Source organism: Sarcophilus harrisii, chromosome 5 (genome assembly GCF_902635505.1).
Source record: "Sarcophilus harrisii chromosome 5, mSarHar1.11, whole genome shotgun sequence".
NCBI lineage: Eukaryota > Metazoa > Chordata > Mammalia > Dasyuromorphia > Dasyuridae > Sarcophilus > Sarcophilus harrisii.
The window spans coordinates 99872929-99897966 of NC_045430.1; the positions used below are offsets into that span (position 1 = coordinate 99872929).

The 25038-nt window shown below is 36.2% G+C and overlaps 1 protein-coding gene across 2 annotated transcripts in view; it reads left to right on the forward strand.

The window, feature by feature from the left end:
* The window catches only part of FGD4 (FYVE, RhoGEF and PH domain containing 4), a 264375-nt gene that overhangs the window by 146895 nt on the left and 92442 nt on the right, over positions 1-25038 (forward strand). For both annotated transcript variants that reach the window (XM_031938146.1, XM_031938145.1), the window contains exon 4: positions 11048-11540. In XM_031938146.1, coding sequence (XP_031794006.1) covers positions 11048-11540 — 493 coding nt within the window. The remainder of the gene's footprint in view (positions 1-11047; positions 11541-25038) is intronic.

A 25038-nucleotide genomic window follows, 5' to 3' on the forward strand; every position in this document is an offset into this window, starting at 1 on the left:
TCTTGCTACACAAGAAAAATCAGATCAAAAGGTAAGAAAAAAAATGAGAAAGAAAATAAAATTCAAGCAAACCACAACAAAAAGAGTGAAAATGCTATGTTGTGATCTACTGTCAGTTCCCACAGTCCTCACCCAGAGTTATACATGGCTCTCATCATCACAAGATCATTGGTGGAAAGAGCCACATCCATCAGAACTGATCTTCATTAATCTTGTTGTTGTCATGTACAATGATCTCCTGGTTCTACTCATTTCACTTAGCATCAGTTCATGTAAGTCTCTCTAGGTCTCTCTGAAATCATTCTTGATGATTTCTTGAAAAATTTTTGTCTAGGCATTTTTTTTTCATCTTGGTTTTCAGGTAGTTCAGTGATTCTTAGATTGTCTTTTTTAGATCTATTTTCCAAATTAGTCATTTTTCTGATGAAGTGTTTTACATTTTCTTCTATTTTTTCATTTTTGGGAGGGGTTTGTTTGATTCTTGATATCTCCTTGAGTCATTCACTTCCACTTGTTCAGTTCTGATTTTTAGTGAATTATTTTCTTCAATTGCTTATTTTTATCTTTTTTGCATTTGGCCAATTGCATTTTTAAATGAGTTATTTTTTCATTGGATTTTTTTTTTCCATTTCACCAATTCCTATTTTTTAGGAAGTTGTTCTTTTCTCCCATTTCACCAATTCTTTTTTTCAGAGAGTTGTTTTCTTTTTCCACTTCACCAAATGTATTTTTGAAGGAGTTGTTTTCTTCAGATAATTTCTGTGTTTCCTTTCCATACTCTGCTGCAAAGTTCTTGTTTCCTTTCCTCATTTTTCTTCTAATTCTCTTTTAAGATCCTTTTTGAATTCTTCCAAGAAAGTCTTTTGAGTTGCAGACCAACAGTTATTACCTTTTCAGTTATTACCTTTCAGGAGTTGTTTTGCCTTTTTTGTTCTTGAGGTTTGAGGTCTGTTTTCCTTTGTCTCCATAATAGCTATCTATGGTCAGAGCTCTTTTTGCTTTTTTGCTCATTTTTAAAGATTGAAGTCTGCTCTCGGGCACAGGTGAGATTGTCCCCAACTTACTCTCTAGGTAGCAAGAGTTCTATAGTGCCTTGGAGCCAATGTTGCTGGTTTCCTTCCTAAGTTGTGCGGGCATGCTTAAGTTCTGTCTTATTCTGGGACTCACTATTTGCCTTTTGTAGTTGTGTTGGAGGTCTCACAGCTAATCTGTTAATCCACTAGGTTCTGAACCAGGATATAATAGCCAGTGCTGCCGTATTTTGGCTAACAGCTTTCAACTACATTCCCCCAGTGTGCCCTGGGCCTCCCTGCACTGCACCTGTGCTAAACTGTATCCTCCTCACCTGAATGAGATAGATCTTTCTTGAAGTTCTTGTTCTTGATTGAGGCTCGATCTGGTGTTGATTCTGAGGGAAGCCAAGAAGAACTCAAATAAAAACTGGTCTTTTTTTCACTATCTTGGCTCAGCCCCTCTATTTTTTTTAAAAATATGATGTCCAGGCTCTTTTTTTGTTCATAATTTTTAGTTAATACAGTACTTATAAAATTATTTTTCTACAATCTGTTTTCCAGATCAATTATTTTTCCAATAAGAGATTTCTCATCATCTGTTATTTCATTCTTTTTACCTTATTTTATTGTTTCTTGATTTCTTATGGAGTCATTGCTTTCCATTTGTTCAATTTTAAATTTTTTTAAAGGTTTTGTTTTCCCCCTGAGGCAATTGATGTTAAGTGACTTGCCCAGGGTCACACAGCTAGGAAGTGTTAAGTGTCTGAGACCAGATTTGAACTTGGGTTTTCTGATTTCAGGGCTGGTGCTCTATCCACTGTACCACCTAGCTGCCTCCAATTTTAATTTTTAATAAGTTGTTTTCTTTATTGATATTTTATACCTATTTTTTCTTTTTTTTTTTTTCCTATTTTATTTTATTTTATTTATTTATTATAGTAACTTTTTATTGACAGAATCCATGCCAGGGTAATTTTTTTACAACATTATCCCTTGCACTCACTTCTGTTCCGATTTTTCCCTCCCACCCCACCCCCTCCCCTAGATGGCAAGCAGTCCTATATATGTTGAATATGTCCTAGTATATCCTAGATACAATGTATGTGTGCAGATCCAAACAGTTTTCTTGTTGCACAGGGAGAATTGGATTCAGAAGGTAGAAATAACCCGGGAAGAAAAACAAAAATGCAAACAGTTTACATTCATTTCCCAGTGTTTTTTCTTTGGGTGTAGCTGCTTCTGTCCATCATTGATCAATTGAAAGTGAATTAGGTCTCTTTGTCAAAGAAATCCACTTCCATCAGATTACATCTTCATACAGTATTGTTTTTGACGTATATAATGATCTCTTGGTTCTGCTCATTTCACTTAGCATCAGTTCATGTAATTCTCTCCAAGCTTCTCTGTATTCATCTTGCTGGTCATTTCTTATAGAACAATAATATTCCATAACATTCATATACCACAATTTACCCAACCATTCTCCAATTGATGGGCATCCACTCAGTTTCCAGCTTCTAGCCACTACAAACAGGGCTGCCACAAACATTTTGGCACATACTGGTCCCTTTCCCTTCTTTAGTATCTCCTTGGGGTATAAGCCCAGTAGAAACACTGCTGGATCAAAGGGTATGCACAGTTTGATAAATTTTTGGGCATAATTCCAGATTGCTCTCCAGAATGGTTGGATTCCATACCTATTTTTTCATTTGGCAAATGTCTGTACAAATATAGCCATTTTATACCTATTTTTTTCATTTTAAGGTATTTTCATTTTTATTTTTTTGTGCCTCTTTTTACCAAGTTCTTTTCCTAATTTTCTTGCTTCACTCATTTCTTTTCCTAATTATTCTTATATAATTTTTATCTCTTTATTTTACTGTCCCAGGAATTTTGATTTTATGTCTTGGTCTTTTCTGTCACCTCAGTAGTTATTTATGGATGTTCTTTTTTTGTTTGCTCACTTTTCTACCCTATTTTTCATTTGAACTTTTTGTTAAAGTTGGTCTCTGCTCACTTGGAGGGGAGTGCGGTAGGATACTGTCCCATGCTTTAGACCCTTTTGGAATGCTGTTTTCAGAGCTAATTTTGTAGGTTTCTAAGTTATTTCTGTACTTCTAAGATGTTTTATTCCAAGGACAGGTGTAATAACTCTTCTAGTCTGTGCTGTGATCTTTATCCAGGAAGGGCATCTGCTTCCTTGCTGCAGCAAGAACTTGTATATTTTTGGTCCTGGAAAAATGATATGTAACTTCAATACAATCAGCTTCTGCACTCAATACCAGCTTTGGGACTCCTGGAATCTGTCTTCTCTATGTTCAACCTCCATATTGTATCTGATTATAAGAGTTCCAGAACCTACTGTTGCAAATGTCACTTTAAATCCACCTATCACAGCTACTGCTTCTACTGTATTTACTCTAGGCTAATCCCCACCCCAGTGTCACAAACCATTTATGGTGACTTTCTAAAATGTCTTTGCCTGGAAGATATTTCACCCCAACTTTTTCTTAGCTTTGCCACTCCATAATTTGATTGCATGAATTATTTTATTCCTTTTTGGAGGTGATTGGAATATTATTTGTAATCATTCTCTTCTAAGTTTGTATTTGCTTCACCAAATGAGCTGGAGTAATAACATTATCTTTGCCAAGAAAATCCCAAATGAGGTCACAAGGAGTCAGACATGACTGAAACTTCTGAATACTACCCCCACCCCCACAAGCATCAAATATGTTTTATGGTGGGATTCTTTTTTGTTTGTTTGCTTGCTCATTTTTCCAGCCTTTCTTCCTGACTTTTGACTTTTTGTTAAGGATATAATCAAGGTTCAAGTTAGTCACACAGATACTGCTTGCTTTCGAACTTGTTTTATCCTCAATAAAGGGCCAATGATCATTCTTAAAATATAATATTAGATCAGAGCATAGTAAGATGATTCCTTATTTACTGTCATATCAATATTTCTGTTAATTTATCCTAAGGATAAATTAATTTTTTTGGCTATCATATCATAGTTGTGATGCGCTTAGTATACAAAAACCCTACAGAATTTTCACAAATTTATACTTGTATCTTTCCTCTACTTGAGCGATTGATTTTTTTAATTCAACCGCAGTGCTTTATGTTCATATTTAATTGGTTATACTAACTTTAAAGACAGCTATGTGGTACAGTAAATAGAACATTGAGTCTGGACTAGGGCAACCTGATTTCAATTCCTGATCACTTTAACTCTTATCTGCCTCAATTTCTCAACTCTAAAACAAGTATAATAATACCACCTATCTCAAAAGATTGCTCAAGTATCAAATGAAATATTTGTAAAGTGTTTTGCACTATGTCTATCATGTAGTAAACATTAAATAAAGGCTTGTTTCCCTTTTCCTCATTTAGCCCATTTTTCTAGATTAGCATTGCCATTAACAGATTCATTAAGTGAATTAATGTTTTCATGCAAGATATTTTTAAAATACTCAATAGATAGGCCTAGTAACAAAATTGTGAATAATTTTGCTAAATGTCTCCCCAGAAACTTGCATTGATGCATCGATTTCTATAATCTTTTGGTCTACTTGGTCATAGATGACAAATCTGTGTATAACATAATATAGTTTATATCTCTTTACTTTGTTTGCTGGGAAATCATGAGAGATATTGTCAGATACCTTGCTGAATGTCAGCTATATGGCTTCAGCATTTCCTTTATCTAATATACTCCCTTTCCCCAATATATAAACACCTATGGATATTGGGGTGAATCTATGATTATCAGTGTAAGTTATCCTTTCACCTGTGCAAAATTGAATCCCTTTTATGCCATCCCAGCATTATATCATTCTGTTGAGAGTCAAATTATTTACATTTCAGATGTTATAACAGCCGGATTTTATAATAGACTTCATTAACTCTGGATTCTCTTATGTAATAGTAAAGTATACTTGAAGTCCTTTTGGACATATGTATAGTTGTAGGCAAATATAGCTCTTTGGGCAGCTCACTAAAACAAAAAATATGAAAAGTATTCCCTTTCCCCTGCCTATGTGCTTAGTTTTTTTAGAGTAACAATGGTACCTAAAAACATCACTATATATAGCTGAAGAAGTAAGCCACTCTTTTTTTAAAGAGATTGTTGTGTACTAGGTACTGTTAAGCTCTGAGGATACAAACAAAAACAAAAAAAGGTTCCCAGACTAATGAGAGAGAATACGTGCAAACAGTTAAATAGAAACAAGCTATATAACACAATAAATTGGAAGTAATCAACAGAGGGAAAGAACATTCTAGTTCTGGCAGACTACTAGTTAAAATCTGATGTTTTCTTAGAACTTGTTCCAAGGAGCCTGAGAATAATAGATGAGAGAAGCTACTTTGATTTTAATTTCTAGGAAATGATTAGATAGCTTTTATAGATCCAAAGGATAACCTCTGAGACAGTAGAGTGCCAAACCTAGTTGTCTCAGCTAGGGCTTATTAAACTTTTTTCACTAGTGATCCCTTTTCATTGGAGAAATCTTTACACAATCTTGTCTTGAATTTGAGCCAAAGCATTTCTGGAAGAACCAGAAGAATATTGTACACAAAAATAGCAAGATTATGTGATAATCAATCAAGATAGACTTAGATCTCAACAATGCCAAGACAGTTCCAATGGTCTTGATATGGAAAATGCCATTTCCTTTATCTAATATACTCCCTTTCCCCAATATATAAACATCCATGGATACTGGGTGAGAGAGAACTATGGAGACTGAATGTGTATCAAAACATAGTATTTGTACTTTTTTTTTTTTTTTTTTTTTTTTTTTTTTTTTGCTTGCTTACTTTCACAGGGAATTTTTCCTCCTTTTGGTCTGATTTTTCTTCTATGTGACAAATATAGGAATATGCTTAAAATCATTGTATGTATATAGCCTATATTAGATTGCTTGGGAAGGAGGAAGGTAAGGGAGAAAAAATAGTGAAACAAAATCTTTTTAAAATGAATGTTAAAACTATCTTGTATTTGAAAAATAAAATACTGTTGAGAAAAAAAAGTGTTTCTGCAGTGTTCATGCATGTGCAGTGCAAAGTATGTATATTGTATGTTCGGAAACAGGGCTGGGGAGTCACATGTGAAGGTAACAGGCAAGTACTGCCAGAAATACCTCAAATTAATTATGCATTTGATTTTAAATTAATTTTTCATTGTTGCATTTAGTAACCCTTTACTATTGCCAGATTTTTTGCTACCCCCACATTGTTAGTCAACTGCATATGGGATCTAGTTTTGAGATGAATCCAGAGCCTTTTTTCTAGGATGAGCTAGAGCTCTTTAGCATATGATGATGAATAGAACTAATGAATTGTGACTAGGCTAATGTGTTCCTATTCATATTTATACAGGACACTTTGGTTGAAGTACATGCCTGTAAGAAGCCAGTGTCTAATTACATGAAACATTCTTCTATTTGCTATTGATTAAAAGGGAAAAAGGAAAAAGGGAAAAAAGTCCCTGTTTAAATAAATCACATTTATTCATGTAGACACTAATTTATACCACAGGCACACAAGAGTAATTCCTCATTCTTACTTCAAGTACAATCTGCAAACATAGCTATTGGCCATATCCATATCCATGGCCACCATCACTCATAGCCAGAATTCTTTTTTTTTTCCTTGTCTTGGCCCTATCATTAAATCCCTGGCACTCTTCTCATTCAGTCCCTTTATGCTTTTGTTTTCACATCTCCTAGCCAGTCCCCATCCTTGTTGGTTACCAATTCCTCATTTCTTTATTTCCTTTAGACCTCCTTAAATCCTACACCTTCAGCTTCATTTTAAATCACAGAATCACCACTAGTCATTTGAATTTGACATTTAAAAAGTTCAAGGGGCAGCCAGATGGAGCAGTGGCCTTAGAATCAGAAGGACCTGATCCTAAATAGTGCCTCAGATAGTTAACACTCACTAGCCATGTACCCTAGGCAAGTCACGTAATCCATGTTGCCTCAAGCAAAAAAACCCCAAAAAACCAAAAACAAAAAAACAGTAGTTTGAGAAACATAATTTCTGAGTAATTAATCATGCTAGTACATAATTTAAAAAGTCGGTCAGTGACATTCTCAAATGATAAAGTCCCCTCATGAAGGTCTTTATGACCAAAGCAGAACTAGAGATCATTACTGATCACAAAATAGAAAATTTTGATTATACCAAACTGAAAAGTTTTTGTACAAACAAAACTAATGCAGACAAGATTAGAAGGGAAGCAATAAACTGGGAAAATATTTTTACAGTCAAAGGTTCTGATAAAGGCCTCATTTCCAAAATATATAGAGAATTAACTCTAATTTATAAAAAATCAAGCCATTCTCCAATTGAAAAATGGTCAAAGGATATGAACAGACAATTCTCAGATGAAGAAATTGAAACTATTTCTAGTCATATGAAAAGATGCTCCAATTCATTATTAATCAGAGAAATGCAAATTAAGACAACTCTAAGATACCACAACACACCTGTCAGATTGGCTAAGATGACAGGAAAAAATAATGATGATTGTTGGAGGGGATGCGGGAAAACTGGGACATTGATGCATTGTTGGTGGAGTTGTGAACGAATCCAACCATTTTGGAGAGTAGTTTGGAACTATGCTCAAAAAGTTATCAAACTGTGCATACCCTTTGATCCAGCAGTGTTACTACTGGGATTATATCCCAAAGAGATTATAAAGAAGGGAAAGGGACCTGTATGTGCACGAATGTTTGTGGCAGCCCTTTTTGTAGTGGCTAGAAACTGGAAACTGAATGGATGTCCATCAGTTGGAGAATGGCTGAATAAATTGTGGTATATGAAAATTATGGAATATTACTGTTCTGTAAGAAATGACCAACAGGATGATTTCAGAAAGGCCTGGAGAGACTTACACGAACTGATGCTGAGTGAAATGAGCAGGACCAGGAGATCATTATATACTTCAACAACAATACTAGATGATGACCAGTTCTGATGGATCAGGCCATCCTCAGCAACGACATCAACCAAATCATTTCTAATGGAGCAGTAATGAACTGAACTAGCTATACCCAGAAAAAGAACTCTGGGAGATGACTAAAAACCATTACATTGAATTCCCAATCCCTATATTTATGCACACCTGCATTTTTGATTTCCTTCACAAGCTAATTGTACAATAATTCAGAGCCTGATTCTTTTTGTACAGCAAAATAATGTTTTGGTCATGTATACTTATTGTGTATCTAAGTTATATTTTAATATATTTAACATCTACTGGTCATCCTGCCATCTAGGGGAGGGGGTTGGGGGGGGTAAGAGGTGAAAAATTGGAACAAGAGGTTTGGCAATTGTTAATGCTGTAAAGTTACCCATGTATATATCCTGTAAATAAAAGGCTATTAAAAAAAAAAAAAAAAAAAAAAGATAAAGGCCCCTCATGGAATCCACTTTGAAGAGTGGATGTAACTGAATGTGACAATTAACTCTGGTTAAGAAGTAATAAGAAGTGTAATATTCTCTCTAAAATGTAATGTTCTCTTTTTTCATTTGGTTTCCTTAGAGGTCTCTGGGAGCAGCTTTAGTTTCAGTTCAGTAATCTCCACAAAAGTAGCCAGTGGTTAAAGTCCAAATCCTTTATTATCTTTTTCCAAGTTTTGCTCCTGGGTCCCAGTTAGCTTACTTAGAGCCCTATCTCTCTCCTTGGTTCTGAGACTTTGAGCTCCTGCCACCAATTCTTTGTGTTCTCTACCTCTGCCAACTTCTTGAGGTTCTCCTGAATGTGTCTTGGTTTCTGTGGGAGAGGCAGGAGGACCACCACCAAGGTCTTCTAGTTCTGATTCTGGCTGAGTTTGTCCGGGCTTACATGCTCTCTTATCATAGGTGTGAATCTTGTGGAACTATAGTACCGTGTTTCCCCAATGATAAGACACTGCCTTATTATTTTTTTTGGACAGAAAAACACCAGAGGGCTTATTTTCAGGGGAGGACTTATTTTAATGAACATTGACAGCACAACCAAGGCCTTTGCTCTCCTGTCAGCAATCCATTCACCAATGAGGATCTCCAAGTCAGGGATATAAGGGTTGGCGACCTGATCCAGACCTGTGCTTTTTCCCTTTTCCCTCATCCATCTGTTGATTGAGGTTATTATAATCTACTCTCCATTTTCTGACCATTCGAAGATCCAAAAGTTTTTCTTTACAGAAAACTGCAAGATTCTTACCATGTGACTCATCTACAATTGCTTTCTTGTACTCAACAGTATAGCTCTTCCTTTTTGTACTCATGTCTGGGGGTCAAAACAGACAGAATAATAAAATTATGACCATCAGTCCTTCTTTTCACTCCATCATGCCCCTCAATAATGTTTTAACCCCATCATGCTCCCTGAGTGCTCCTTCTATCCTCCATGATGCCTCCTGAGTTCTTCTTTTATCCTCCATCATGCCCCCTCACTCCCGCTTATGTACCGGGTTTTTATGTTGTCCTACCTCAGCTCTCCTCTGCGGCACTGCTCTCAATGACTCCAGCAAACAAATCACTGGGGAAAAGTAGGATGACGCGCTCACTGCTGCAGCTCTGATTGGACGCAGGGCGGAGCGCTGCGTGCGTTTCCCTGGGGGGGGAGGGGGAACGGTACATACAGAGGGTACAGTAATGTAGTGTAGCGCAGGGGATCACCTTCACTACAGTAGCAATCTCAATAGGGCTTATTTTCAGGGGAGGGCTTATTTTAGAGGAATCTTACACAGTAAGGGGAGGGCTTATTTTCGGGATAGGTCTTATTATCAGGGAAACACGGTAAGTACTAAGTACATGTACTGAACTAGAGAACTGTTAAGCACCATGCTAAACAACTATTGTCTTTATCAGTTTCACTGACTTAGCATCTTGTAAGAATCCTTTGTTTCAAGTTAAGAGTTCTGGCCCACAACAGAGAAGAATGATTATAAAGAAAGGTGACCTATTCTTATGAGGGACCATACTATGTGACTTTGACTTACAAATTTACTCAAAATTTTACTTGCATTCCCCCCCCCCCCTTTTTTTTTTTTTAACATTTACTTCTGTTATGGTTACTTTTTTTTTTTTTAGATAGAAATGAATATTTCTTACTTTTTTACTTACAAATCACTCTCACCATTGGGTGATCTAATCATTTGTCCTCACCCAAACCTGAGTAGAGCAGTGCACTTACCCATCTGAGTAGGTTTCTGAACCAGGCTGAGGAAAGTGCAAATTATCAGCAATTTCTTTCAGATGCTGACTTGACCTAGTAGAGAATAAGGTTTTAGAAAGGGATAAAGCCTTGGTCTCCCCAGTATCAACAACTGGTTATATCATAATCATTTCTCGGAATTTAAGACCTTTCTTTACAGTCAGGTATGGAAAATATTTTATTGACACATTCACATGGAATGTGTCAGAATTGTGAATGTATTTTCCCATAAAAACATTACTACATATGCTGTAACATGATCCTTGGAATATGGAAACTTGTATGTTGAATTGTATGGGTATTATAGGTTAAACAGGTTTTGTGGGCTGGCCTGGGAAGCTTACCCATTATCATATATAATGTTGTTTAAGATGAAAGAATGGATTGTGACTTTAAAAGTAAATCAAAAAGAAAATTCTGGACTAAAATATCTAAGAGTTTGGGGAATTTATTGCTGTATTTGATAAAGTCCTGAAGTGAAGAAATGTTATCTTGTCTAATTAATTTTATACTTCATCCTTATATTTTTTTTTTCTGATGTAGATTTTATTTCACTTTCTTAGGAGTTAATAGTTAATAGTTTTTGGTTCATAGTTAATAATTAGAGAGTTATTATGGACTAGAAAGTTTAAGTATAAGGTTCTGGTATTGTCAATTTTTTTTTTAAATTAATGCTTCTGAGGTTGAAAATAACAAAAAATATGTTACTTATAAAGCAAGAGTGCATAAATATCCATTTCTATCTAAAACAAGTATTCATTTGTGCTAGTTTTTCCATTAAAAAGTTTTCATGTTTCTCCTTTATTCTGTCTTTTAGCTCATCATCCAATTCTACTGATTTCAAGAAAGAACCTTCTGTTAGTCAAACTGTTTCTAGAGCTCAAGGAAGACATGGGTTGATAACAGTCCTTCAGCCAAAACTTCTATCTCAACATCCACAACAGGAAACCAATACAGATCAAACTCAGGATGCACAGAAATACACAGCCAATGGTATGATTGGAACACAAAAAGAGATGGAATGTGAAGACAATAAATTCCACACTGATGGTTCTAATCAGATTTTGAAACCAGCCATTTATAATAGCTTAGCAAATGGAGAAAAGGACAGAATTGCTACCAATTCTTCTTTACCCACAACAAATATTTGCAGAGTAAGTGCTGTAAATAGTTGTTACAGGACTTCAAGTAGAAACCCCTTGCTTTTGTTGGAAAAGGAACACAAAGAAATGAAAGCCATTCTGGAAGAGAAAAAAGATGAAGAAAGCTCACTTGAACTTGAGAAGCAGAATCTATCCACAGAAATTAAGGTAATTAGCATTGTAGACATGAGAAATGTCTACAAAAGAATGATTTTAAGATTCCTTTTAAAAAGTTTTGTTTTGGGGCAGCTAGATGGTACAGTGGATAGCGCACCAGCCCTGAAATAAGGAGGACCTGAGTTCAAATGTGACCTCAGCAGACAATAACACTTCCTAGCTGTGTGTCCCTGGGCAAGTCACTTAACTCCAATTGCCTTGGGGGGGGAGTCTTGTTTCATTGTATCTTATAATGATTGCATATATTACACACATAACATGTAAGCTCCTGTTTCTTAAAGAGATGTTACAATTCTCTGGTTATGATATTGACTGGTAATAATTACTTTTGATTCAAAGTGCCAAAAAATTGGATAGGCTGTGCTGCCTGAAAACTATACATAATAGGCAAAAAGAAAATATGATTACATGGCTTAACCTAGGTGTTGATTAGTCCCAGGTCTAAACTTTAATCTGGGATTAGAACTTCAATAATCTAGGTGCTTATTGAGTATCCATTCTCTGTGCAATAAGGTAGTAAGCACTTAAGATTTATATTGGTGTCTTCCCTCAAAGAATTTACAATCCATTGGGAAAAGATAGCATTCGTTTAAAAAAAAAAAAATCAAATATCACTGGTAAAGTTATGTTATCAAAAAAAATCTGGTTATGGAAATATTTAAGGGACCCAGTAGACATACTGTGCTCCTCCTACCAGGCCTCTAATATCTTTGTCTTAATGTTCTAATTAATATTAGACTTTACTTATATCCAGTTCCAATGCCTCTACCATCGAAGTAATCCTTATAGGTTCTTGAGGAGTAGACTAGAGGAGTATAAGATTTGTATTGAAACTGAAAATTTGCATACAAACTGAAACATCTTTGTCATGAATTATACCTCTGCCATCTGAAGGAAAGCTAATTAGGTTCAAAAAGAGTTGTCACTAGGTTGGCCACAAGATTTTTATACATGATAATTAAGGAATTCCATTCACTGAGACATAGAAGGATTTCAATACAGGCATATCTTTGGAGATATTGCAAGTTCAGTCCTAGACCACTGCAATACAGTGATTATCACAATAAAGCAAGTCATGCAAATTTTTTGGTTTCTCAGTGTTATAAAAGTATGTTTATAATTAGTTCTATCTATTAGTGCACAGTAGTATTTTGTCTTAAAAAATGTACATACTTTAATGAAAAATACTTTATTGCTTAAAAAAAATGCCAGCCATCATCTGAGCCTTCAGTAAATTATAAACTTTTTGCTGATGGAGAGTCTTACCTTGAAGTGATTAATTAGGCTAGTGATTGCTGAAAGCTGGGGTGACTGTGGCAACTTCTTAAAATAAGAAAACAGTGCAGCATCTATTATCTATCTGATTTGAACACTTAAGAGCCCATTTTAGTGTTAATAACTTATCTAATTGCATTATTATTGTGCCTCTAGGAAGGCTCAGGGAAAGGGGGAGAAAGAAGGGAGAATGACAGATGGAACATCAATTAAGTTCAATATCTTATATGGGTGTAGTTATTGAGTGCTCAAAAATAACTACAATAATAATATCAACGCTCATAGATCACAGATTGCCATCAAAATGTTAATATTGAAAAAGTTTGAATTATTGTGAGAATTACCAAAATGTGACTTAGAGAACATAAAGTAGTATGCTGTTGGAAAAACGGCACTCATAGACTTACTCAATGCAAACATTGCCACAGATTCAATTTGGGGGGTGGGGGAGGAATCACTGTAATATCCATAAAGTTAAGTGCAGTAAAATGAGGTATGCCTATATTTCTCAATGAAAATTCTTTTAAAATTAGTCTTCGTGGTTTTGTGTCCAAAATTTTAATGTATCATAAAAATCTTAGGACTTGAAAGAACCTAAGGGGCAATGTGATACAGTGAAAAGAGTAGTATATTTGAAGTCAGAGGAATTGAGAACCAATCCCGGCTCTGCTATTTAAGTACCTGCATGACTATACACATTTACCCTTATTGGGATTCAGTCTTTTCATCTGTGAAGTTAGGATATTAGACTAGACTTAGGGGGTCCTTAATCTGGGTTTAGAATTTCAGTTATGGATATAGAAAACAAGGGTTATTCTGAGAAAAGGTCCATAAGCTTGCATTGTGCTGTCAGAGGAATCTAAGACCCCAAAAAGTTTTAAGAACCCCTATGTGGACTAAATAACTAATAAAAGTCCCTTTCAGATCTATGTGACATTAGAGGTGATCTAGTTTTATGTATTTACATGAAAGAACAGCCCTTAAGGAGTTCTATGACTTACCTGACTTCAGATACAACTTTAAACTATAGAGAACTAGAATCATATTCAACTAAATTCAGTATTATTACATTTATACTACATTTATACATATATACTAGGATCAAATAGCTAGCCATTAACACAATTGCATATTAGCTTTAAGTACCAAATTTTAATTGGCATATAATAAGCTTAAAGTTTTAAATTGGACTATAAGAAGTCCATGGTTCCTCTACCTACAAAGCAAGGACCTGATAAAAGTAGCACTTGTCACCTAGAAGTTATTCAGGTCTTACAGTTTTTACGATTTGTTTTGTTTCTTCTCAGATATCATGTTGGATCAATTTTTAATAAAAATATATTTGGCAATTTCACAAATATTTATTGAGCATCTATTGCAGGGCATTCCAGGATTTAACAAAAGTCTTCTGTTCTCAGTGTTAAAATTTAATTATAAGGGTTTTAGACAGATGTCATAGGAATCATAGAAGTATAAACAAAGTTCTATGAGAATCCAGACAAGAAAGAGAGATATCATTTGACTGAGATCAGAAAAAGATTTCATGAAGATGATTTTTGTGATAGGTCTTAAAGGATGTATAGATTTTGACAGGTAGAAAAGGAGAGAGGGGTTTTACCTGGTTAGAAAATAGTAAGTAACCCATTTTGCCTAGAACATAAGATTCTCATAATAATAATAATTTAAATAGTATTTAAAAGTTTGCAAAAAGTGGCTGAACTAGAATTGGAACCCAAGTTTTTCTTTTTTTAAGCTCTAGTAATCTTTCTATTACATATCACTATTTTCCTTCCAAAGAATCATATTATTTAAAGCTAGAAAGGCCCAGGAAAATGCAGTGACACTCAGGATCAAATTGGTCATAAGTAAAAGCAGCAAAATTTCAACCCAATTACTCTAATTATGTAACTAGTAGCTTTTCATTATAGATGGGAAATAGAGGTTGGGGCTGAATTGTGCAGAGCCTTGAATTAAAAGGTGAGGATTCTGAATTTTACATTTTGCAAAGTGGTCTTAAAATGCTATGTCATTGTGTTGTTTTATGGTTGTAGTAGTTGTCTTCCAAGTGTTAAAAGAGCACAATATTGGCTTATCTTGAGGAAGGTGACTGACTTTTCTGTGTTTGGAATAGAATGGTGAGGTTTTGGGAACCTTTGAGAGTTTTTCTAAGTTGTCTGATGATTTTGGAAATAAAGGATACAATGTCCTTCACCTTAGTACCAGAGCCACATTGTGATATTAAAATTTCTTTTTTGTATATACATATTTGTATACAAGTCAAGAGCACCAAATGTTTGTATACATCTATATATTGCCCTTCAGTGTACCAGCAGGTTTTAGGTAATTGTATATAAGTAAAATCTTTATAACAGTCGATGCACAATATCTTAATTTAATCTTTACCACAACACATGAGGAAGCACTAAAACTATTAAGCCCCCCTTCTTTTTTTTTTAAACCTGACCTTTTACATCTTCCTGCTTATACACTGTTGAAATTACCTTTACTAATTCAGTTCAGCACCTGCTTAGTAACTTATAACTTGGGACTGTAATATCCTGGAATGCTAAAAGGTCAAGTGACTTATTTAAGTTTACACAGCCATTTTACTTCAGGAGGGGATGGAACCCAGAGCTTCTTGAGTTTGAGCACTCTTATCAACTAAACCATACTGCCTCTCTATTTTGCAGATGGGGCTTCAAAGATTAAGTTACTTTCTATACTCCAAGCCTAGCATGTTACATGATATCATGATTTTATATGAGAAGAAATCAGTGACTCTGCCTATTAGGTTTACCCACTTGACTATAGCACTTAAATGTTATGGGTCAGAACTCTATACTTGAAACACGGATACTTACAAGGTGTTAAGTCCGGTGGAGTTGATAAGACAATGGTTATCTAGTTTAGCATGAAGATCAATAGTTCTCTAGTTCAATATGATTGCTTTAATCTTACAACAAATAATGGTTCCCTAGTGATATAATGATTGGTTTATACTCAGTATACTGCATATAAGCTCAGCCAGACAGATTCACTTCATCTCCCACCTTTGTGGTTGCTGGAGGCTGAGCACAAACTCTTGGACTGAGACAGACTTCAAGACAGAGCCGTCATGGTGGTCCTCCTGCCTCCCTGGCAGAAATCAAGACACATTCCAAAGGACCTCAAGAAAACTAGCCCGGGCCCCAGGCAAGGAAACTAGACTTGTGAAGGAGATAATAAAGTGTTGAGGTATAGATTGAATGAGGTCTAGATTTGGAGTACCTAAATGAAATTAGGGTTTAGTTAAGGTCTAGTGGCAAGTTTGGGGGACAGGGAGTCAAACAGAGTTTTCCCCTGCAACCCCCTTGGATTCGGCGCAAGGATACGTCGGTATATGAGGTCTAGTAGCGGCGCGGAATTCCCAATAAAAGCATTTATTGGCCCGGAGAGCTAGATTGATAAAAGAGGTTTATTACTGAGTTTAGAAGTAGGAGATAGGTGAAGGTAGAGATAAGGAGGGCACTGGACAGAGGGTCCTCACATGGCTAGCATGTTTGGAATCTCTGCAAATTGGGGTTCCCAGTGTGACCCTTTTAAGTCAGAGACTTAGCTTGAGGGGCTTTGGAGTGTAGCCCCAAAGTTGGCTCAGATCCGGGTGGGGCTGGGACAGGTCCAGATCTTCTATTGGAATTCAAAGGGACCAGGATTTGTGAGTCAAAGGGTAATTTACATTAACTAGGGGGGGGTTGGGAATCAAAGATTGGAATCTTTCCCGCATCAAGAATATCTTTTGTCCATAATCTTACTCATTAAAGACAAATATCCATTGTGTAAACATTAAGAATGAGTAAATGAATATCATGAAAAAGATTCTGAGATTATATACCTTTCATTATGTAATTCTATCCCACACTCTTTTTTAAAAAATTTATTTTCATTGAGTTAGGAAAAAAATTACATTCTTCCCTCACTCTGGAAACTGAAAAAGAAAGAAAAATAAAACCCCAGTGATAAATACAAGCAGTCAAGCAAATGAATGCCTAAATTGGCCATGTCCAAACATTTGTATCATCTCATTCCGTACTTTAAGTCCATCTACCTCCTTATCAGATTATCACCTGCTTGCAGGAATCCTTGAATTATGATTAGACAATCAAGTTTTTAATGTTTCCAAAATTCTTGTCCTTACAATTATGTTTTATTTAATAAAGTTTTTCTCCTTCATGTTCACATAAAGGTGTCTCAGAAACCATTTCTTTAATTATTTTTTATAACAAAATAGTATTTCATCACATTCATATATTTATTCATACATTGTTGAACAATGAGCAGTCTTGAACAGAGCAACTCTTTAATTTTTGCCACCACAATGATGAAGTGTGAGGATGGGCTCAGAGGTAGACTCGGTTCCAACGTGAAAAGAATTCACAAACTCAAGAAATTGTGGCAAAACGAAAGTTTTATTTTTTCACTAAGAAAGAATTCTCTTAGTGGACAAACCCCTAATCAAATTAGATTTGTAAGGAGTGTGTTGACAGTTCTGCACTAGGGCAGTTTGAGTTGAGACCTTTGAGATTTCCAACTGAATAAGCTACAAGGAGTGGTCCTGGACTAATTTTCAACTCAATGGCAGGTACTGCTACTCAATAGTGTATAGCTAGTCCAGACTAGATTACAGAATGAAACCTCTTATCTTGATTCCCTGAGGCAGGTTTCTCCCAGAGGAGAAAAAAGTTAATATTTACATATTAAACAACTATCATTAGGAACATATTAAGTGGGATTATAATGATGGTTGCTTTATAATACTGGAGTTTACAATTTTGAAGATAACTTTGATTACTTAGTTTTTCTTGTTTTTTGCTATTGTAAGATTGTGATTAGTATAGTTTTATTTCTATTTACTTGCAAGAAATGTAGTTTATTTTATATATTAAAGAAACCAAAAATGGAAGGAAATATTATAATTTTCTCCTTTTAGGACAATGGGAGGGAATGTTGAGGTTCAAAAGGGATTTCAAAAGGTTGTGGTCTGCAGCTGGTATCACTAGGTGTCTCAAAATAATTTGCAGGCTTGAATATATCTCCAAGTCTAGGGGCAAAGTTTACTGTATAATTGTAACTCCAATTGAAATGGGTTCTTCTTGTCACAAATATGCTAATTTTATGGCCCAGAGGTCTGAGGAGTAATCTGATATGCAAGTCACCTTTTGTCTCTGAAACCCTGTTATCACTGACCAACAAATTGTTATCAGGCAGTCAGCAAAGTTTCTAGGACTATACTATACACTGTAATATTCCTATAACCAGTAGCCTTTAGAGTCATTGACAAATTGTTAGAACAATAATAGCATTAAGGCTTGGAGGCCTCAAGCTTACTATTGCTCTATTTCTCTTAGAAGCCCTAACTCCATCTGAAGGATATATAATATGTGTAGGAATGTAGACACGGGTTTCTATAACATATCTATTGATTGAGGAGATTACATAGCTCCTTGTAAGAAACAAAATATATTACTAAGAACTCCATTGACTCACTAATAAATACAGGAAAGATTTATTTTACATTCTTGCAAGAATGGGTATCTAAGTGAATAGATATTTTTGAAAGTCCAAAGACAACATTTTATTTCCTGTCCTGAAGCACAAGAACCTCTGCTGATTCCTTCCATAAATTGGATGTTACAGAAGTTACATGACATGAGTCTCCATCTCTCATTACATAGCCAGATCCTGCTTCCAAGGAGCTTACATTCTAGAAGGGGGAGAAATAATTGAGGAGGGCCAGGGACATAGAACAAAAAATTCTTTTCAAATCTCAGTCTATATCTCTGATTACAAAAGCCACTTCCTGTCCCCCAAGGAGCTTACATTCGTTTGAGGGAAGGTAAACTCCACCCTTGATTATTTCTTGATGTCCTTGTGAATTTCAGTTTCCTAATTTGTTTCATTTCTCCAATTTTCGGAACTATGGAAACCCAGAATCCCCATCCATTTCTCACATCCTTTTTAAAGAAAAAATTAGCTTTTTACTTAAAGTACTTTACTTAACTAAAAAAAAAAAAAAAAAAAAAAGCAAACATTAGTTTGCTTTTTACAAAAAGGAATAATGGTCACAAGTTTTAAATGTTATTTTTTTGAAGCTGCTAGATGGATAGAGCACCAGGCCTGAAATCAGGAGGACCTGAGTTCAAATGCGACCTCAGATACTTAACACTTCCTGGATGTGTGACTCTAAGCAAATCACTTAAATCCAATTGCCTCAGCCAAAAAAGAAAGAGAGAGAGAGAGAGAGAGAGAGAAAGAGAGAGAGAGAGAGAGAGAGAGAGAGAGAGAGAGAGAGAGAGAGAAAGAAAGAAAGAAAGAAAGAAAGAAAGAAAGAAAGAAAGAAAGAAAGAAAGAAAGAAAGAGAAAGAAAGAAAGCTGTCTTTTCCTAGGTTCTGAAATGCAGCATTAGCTATTTTATTAGACACACCTACACACATGTATTTATATGTATGTATACATATATATGCACACAATATGTGACTATTCAGCATACTATTTAGCTCACATTTACATATTTCAGTACATTAGTGGAAGCCATAACAAATCCATATCTTAGTCTACCAACTGTCCTGTGATTCTTTGAGTGTTTTGTGCATACCAATATGTAATACTTGTTACTTCTCATTCTCATTTCATAACTAACCCTCTTCTGTTCCTTGTGATGTAATCTGTGATGGTGAGGTTTGTCGCCAAATGATGTCAGCATCAAAAGTTGGGGTTCAGTCATTGAAGAATTCACAGTGGCCATTCTCTTTGGCAAAAGGTAGATTTATGTTCAAAAGAAGTAACAGACAAAAAAATACAATAGACACAGGAATGGTAAATATGAAATAGAGTTTGGAGAGTGTATTTGGGCAATAATATCCACAAAAATAATCAGAGACTCTAAGAGTGATGCTATTTGAGTGGTCTAGAGGTTAGTGGCTATAAGAGAGTTATCAAGAATCCCCTTTAAATCGGTCACAGGTTCTAGGAGTGAAAGAATTCATTCATTATAAATATGATGCTATTTGAGTGATCTGGTGGTCTAGAGGTTAGTGGCTATGAGAGAGTTTCTAAGAATCCCCATTAAATTCGCCACAGGTTCTAGGAGTGAAAGAATTCACTCATTCCCAAATATTAGTTGCAAAATGAATTTTATTGTTAGATAGAAATCAGTTTATGCAGAGACTGATTTCTAGAGTGGCAGCTCTATGGAAAATAAAGTTTTACACTGAGAATGCAGTTCTCAGTGGACAGAAAATCCTGGCAGCTGAGTAAGCTATCAAGGTTCCTCTGCAAAGACTTTAAAGTTGATGGAGTTTATTATGTTGGCTATCTTAGTGGAGGTTGAGAAGCTTGAGCTGGGCATCCCAAGTAAGTCAGAATGAGGGCTGGGACAACCAGAGCAGATCAGAACCAGTGGGGGCTGGGAGAGCCTAAGTTGACTCAGATCCAGTGGGGGCTGAGACAAGCCCGAATCTCCTATTGGAATTAAAAGGGATGCTTTTGACCAGGATTTGTGAATCAAAGGCCATGGCATCCAGGAAAGACAATTTTGTCTGGGGAGGATATGCCTCAGACAGGAGGGGCTGGGAATCTGAAAGGAATCACAAATCAATAGGAAATAACAGTTTCTTAAAGGGACCACAACCCAATTCAAGAGTAAGGAGTTTATTACGATTTCTCAAGAAAGGGCATCTCCATCTGACAAGGTGTTTACCAGCAAAAGGAAGGCAAAACATAATTTGAAAACAATAGTCTAAGCTGAATCCCCCAAAGCTCCTCCTACCTCTGCAGGCCAGCCTTTTTTATCATTGTTTGGGGGAGTCTAGGCTTACATTCTAATCACGGAAATTTAACCCAGAAACAAAAGAATACAAGTCAACAATAAACTCTTAATTTAAGTTTCCTTAGAGAACTAATATACAAAAAGACATAGAATTCAAAGTCATCATCACCTTTAAATAAAGTACTTAAATGCTCATTTAAAAGTGGTGGGGAAAAAAGAAGGGACTTGCAACTTTTAACTATATCTTCATTTGTTATTATAAAGTCTCAAATTACAATTAAAAATAGTTTAAGGCTATATTCCCATAAGATAGGCTTTACTCTGTTATTCCATTCAGAGAGCATATGAAAGACAAGTTCTTCAGTGGAATTTACTTAATGCCAGAGAAACTGAGCAAGACAGAGATTAGAGAACAATTTAATAGTTTATTAAATGGAGAGATATACTAGGACCAAATGGATCCATGTTTGGCCCCAGGGTTGAATGAGACTCAAAGAATCCAGCATGGACTGTGGGATACAAGGTTCTTTTATAGGGTAACAAGAACAATGACATAATGGGGGAGATACCTGGATGGGGGGGATAACCTAATGGGGGGAGGCACTTAGCATGAAACCATGGAGGGAGGTACTGGAGAGGTTACTGATATTCTAATGATGTCTAAAATGGATAGACCTTTATCCTGTCAAACATTAAGAAGGAATGATTATAACCTAAAGATATAAAACTTTTGTCTCATCAACCATTAAGAGGGAAAGGTCATAACCTGAGGCAGAGTAACTAAATAGGACAATTGGAGAAACTGGGTCAAGACATTAAAAGGGAACTGTGGCATAACACTACAATCTTTCTAATACATCTTTCTGCTATACCTTATCCGCTACTTCTTATGGTTCCTAGAGTATTTATGTCGCAGAGAAAGACACCCCAATAAGATTAGGATTCCTTGGTCTGAGACCTGGGTTTGTCAAAAGAATTCTCACACTCATTCAGTCTCCCTATCAAGGGGTCAGAGATTTATTATGCTGCTTGACAGTGGGCTAAAGTTCCAAAGGAGCTTAGCAAAGAGGCAGAAGCAAAAAGAAATTATGCTGCTTGACTGGGATCTAATTCCAAGGGAATTTAGCAAAGAATTAGAATCTGATAGAAATTTTGTAGGAAAGAGAAAGAAAGATTAGGTTGATATGCTAATATTTTGTTTTCTGACCAACACAATCAGTGTTAAATTAGTACTATTGGCCAGTATTGTTTGTGACCCTCACAAAGCCAGGTAACCTTCTCTGTCAGCCAGTATTGTCTGTGCTACTCTTAAGGCCATCTAGCCTTAGGGTTTCTCAAGAATTGCTACTTTTCTCACCTTATTTCTCTGTCTGTAGCCTCCCTATTAAAATTATTTTGGAATAGTGAAAAAATAAAAATATATCCTACTCCACTTCATTAGTAATATTAATGATAAAAAAGAATAAAGGCCTTCATAATCCAAAATTGTTTATTATTTTTCTAGACATGTAAGACACATTTAAGATTTGCAAAGAGCTTTACATAAGTTCCCTCATTTGATCAACTCAACAATATTCTTAGATAGGAGCTAGATGCTCTAAAAACAAACTATTTAGCTTTCAAATAACAATATAGTAAAATCACAAAAGCTGTCACCAGTAAGCATCAGGAGAATAAGAAAAAAGTAGTCTTAATCAATAATTCCTGCACTTTCTTTTCACTGAAAAATAAATGATTATATCATTTCTCATTTAGAACATGAACCCTCACTACTTATTTCTGTTCTATTTAATTCCAGTTTCTTGTTAAATATAAAGTAAAGTAGTAGTAAGTCTCAGTTATGGTAGTGTTGAGGTTGGGAAGGGACCCCAAAAGTTTGGGGGTCACAGACTGATGTCATGAGGTGTCTCAAAAGAATTTGCAGGCTTGAACCCATCTCCAAGTCAAGGGGCAAAATTATTGTAATTGTAATGCCAATTGAACTGGTATAAATTCCAGGAAAATTTAGCAAAGAAATAGAAGCAGGGAGACACATTTATCTAGTTCTTCATGTTCATTGATGTGCTAATTTTATGATCTAGAGATCGGACCATAGAGTAGTCTCTGGAATTTGGTCATGACGGACAGATAGTAATGTTTGTTGACAAATTCTATTATTAGAACGATAGTATTCTTAGTTTGGGGGTGGGGAACCTCAGGATCACAGATTACAAAGCCAGAGGACTTTAGAATCACTGACAAATCGTAAGAATAGAAACCCCCTAAGGTCAGGGGACCTTAAAATTATTGCCATCTTCCCAAGAAGCTACATAACATCATTTCTCCTTTCAAACAGTTTGCACTACAAATTTATCTGGGACAAAGGGATGGAGATCTTATCTTCTGGAGTTGCTTCATGCTGATAAAGAGCATGCCTTAATGGGCTCCAGATTGAGGAGGGGGAGGCATGTGACTTAAAGATGATGACAGGAGGATTCAGAGGGATGCTGGGTGTCAGAATCAGTTAGCTAATGGTATTCATGGTAAACAAATAATTGGAAGTTCATAGCTTGGAGTCTGAAGGAAACATCTACCAATAGGAATGTTAGTACTCAAAAGGTTATGAAGAAGCTTCAAAGAAGGAGGTGTAGAAGCATTATGAGTGAGTTTGCCAGAATAATTTAGAATGGATATCCTACATTTATTATGGGGATAAGAGATCCTTTCCAGCAAGAAAACAGGGGATTGTCAGGCCAAAGTTATTCCCCTGGCATTGGGGGGTGGGGAAGGGAAAGTAGCTAGTACAAATGGGATAGCATCCAGGTGGAGATGGTGACCTTTAGGAATGGGGCCTTTGCAAAAAAATGCATCAGGTCACATCTGTGGACTGCCTTGAGGATGCTGAGGGCCCACCCAACAATCCTGATTGCCCTCATTGCCCACGGAGTTCTCTAGCCTCAGCCACCTTTTGAGTTATTGCAGAAGTGAAGGCTATTAACATCCTGCAAAGAACTGGGCATCCAAAAAGTTCCCACTGCCTGACTTCTGTGATTAGAAGCTGGCCTGAGAGTGTTTGAAATCACCCAGAGGGAAAAAGGGTATACCCCTTTCTGAGCTATATGAAGAGATATTAAGAGTCAGAGAGCTGGAGAATTAAAGGTGCTATGATCAGGGACAAATGGGCAGCAGCATGGGCAGCTGAATTTGAAAGCCTGTTCCCCTTGGCCTGAAGTGAATCTTCCTTCTGGTGTCCTTTACAAAACATAACAGAAACCTCTCTACGTTCATGGACAACTTGAAGTAGTTATAGAATTTCTCTTATATATTTAATAGGAAAATTTTTGCTGCCAAAAGCCCTCTTTCTTTCCATATAGACTGATGAGTGTCCAAAATATGAAAAGCATATTTTGATTGTGTATAGATGTTCACTCTTATTCCTTTCCCTATTTCCAAAGTCCTAGTAAGGGCAATGAGTTCAGCGTTCTGGGCAGAAGTTGGGGGGAAAAGAGGGGGGGTGGCTTAACCTCCAAGGGACTTTTGAGGGTCACCACAGAATAACCTGCCTTCCTTTTCCCCATTTTCAAGAAAACTGGACCCATCTGTAAGCCCTTCACCATCTGGGTTGTCATGAGAAATGTCCTTCAAGTCAGGAATAGACAGAATCTAAAGCTTCCTCACAATTATGAATAATGTCACCTGACTGAGTGTTGTCAGGGAGTTAGAGTGGCAGGGTTAAGCTCAAGTCGGTGTGTCTAACAGGAGAACCTGGTAAGCCTCCCACTACCAAGCCACTGATAACCTTTGGCTTCCAAAATGCTTTGAACTGCATGGGAAGTCAGGACCTCCAGTGGTTGGCCTAGAGTGAGCTTGGAAGCTTCCTCAATTAGAAGAGTTGTGGCAGCTAACACTAAGGCAGAAGAGTTACCCCAAAGACACAGTTACTTTGAGAAGTAAACAAGAGGTGTGTGGCAGGATTCCAGAAATCCTACTTGAGTTGAGTCCCCTAGGACTTGGTCCTGCCTTCCATCAATGTACAGTGTAAAAAGGCTTTAGGTTAGAGATCAGTTTAACTTTCAGGGTCTTAAAAACCTTGGCCTGATCAGGCCCCCATTCGAGGGGAATTGTGTCAGAGCCTTAAATAGAATTATAGAGGGCCTTGGCAATAACTAAAGTTAGGTATAAAATCCAGGCACGCTCAGGAAAGTACACAATGGTTTAGGGAGTGGTTAATCAAATTGATAGACAATGTTGGGCCTTTAGACAAAGAAACTTCATAGCTTTGGGTAGGGAAAGGAGGGCTGGAAGTTAGGGGTTTCTATGGCTGCAGCCAGAGAATTCTCTCTGGTGGGACTGCAAATCAAGATATCCTCTAAATTCAGGATAGCCAATGCTTTTCCAAATATTTGGGAGCTGTCTCAGAAGCCCTGAGCT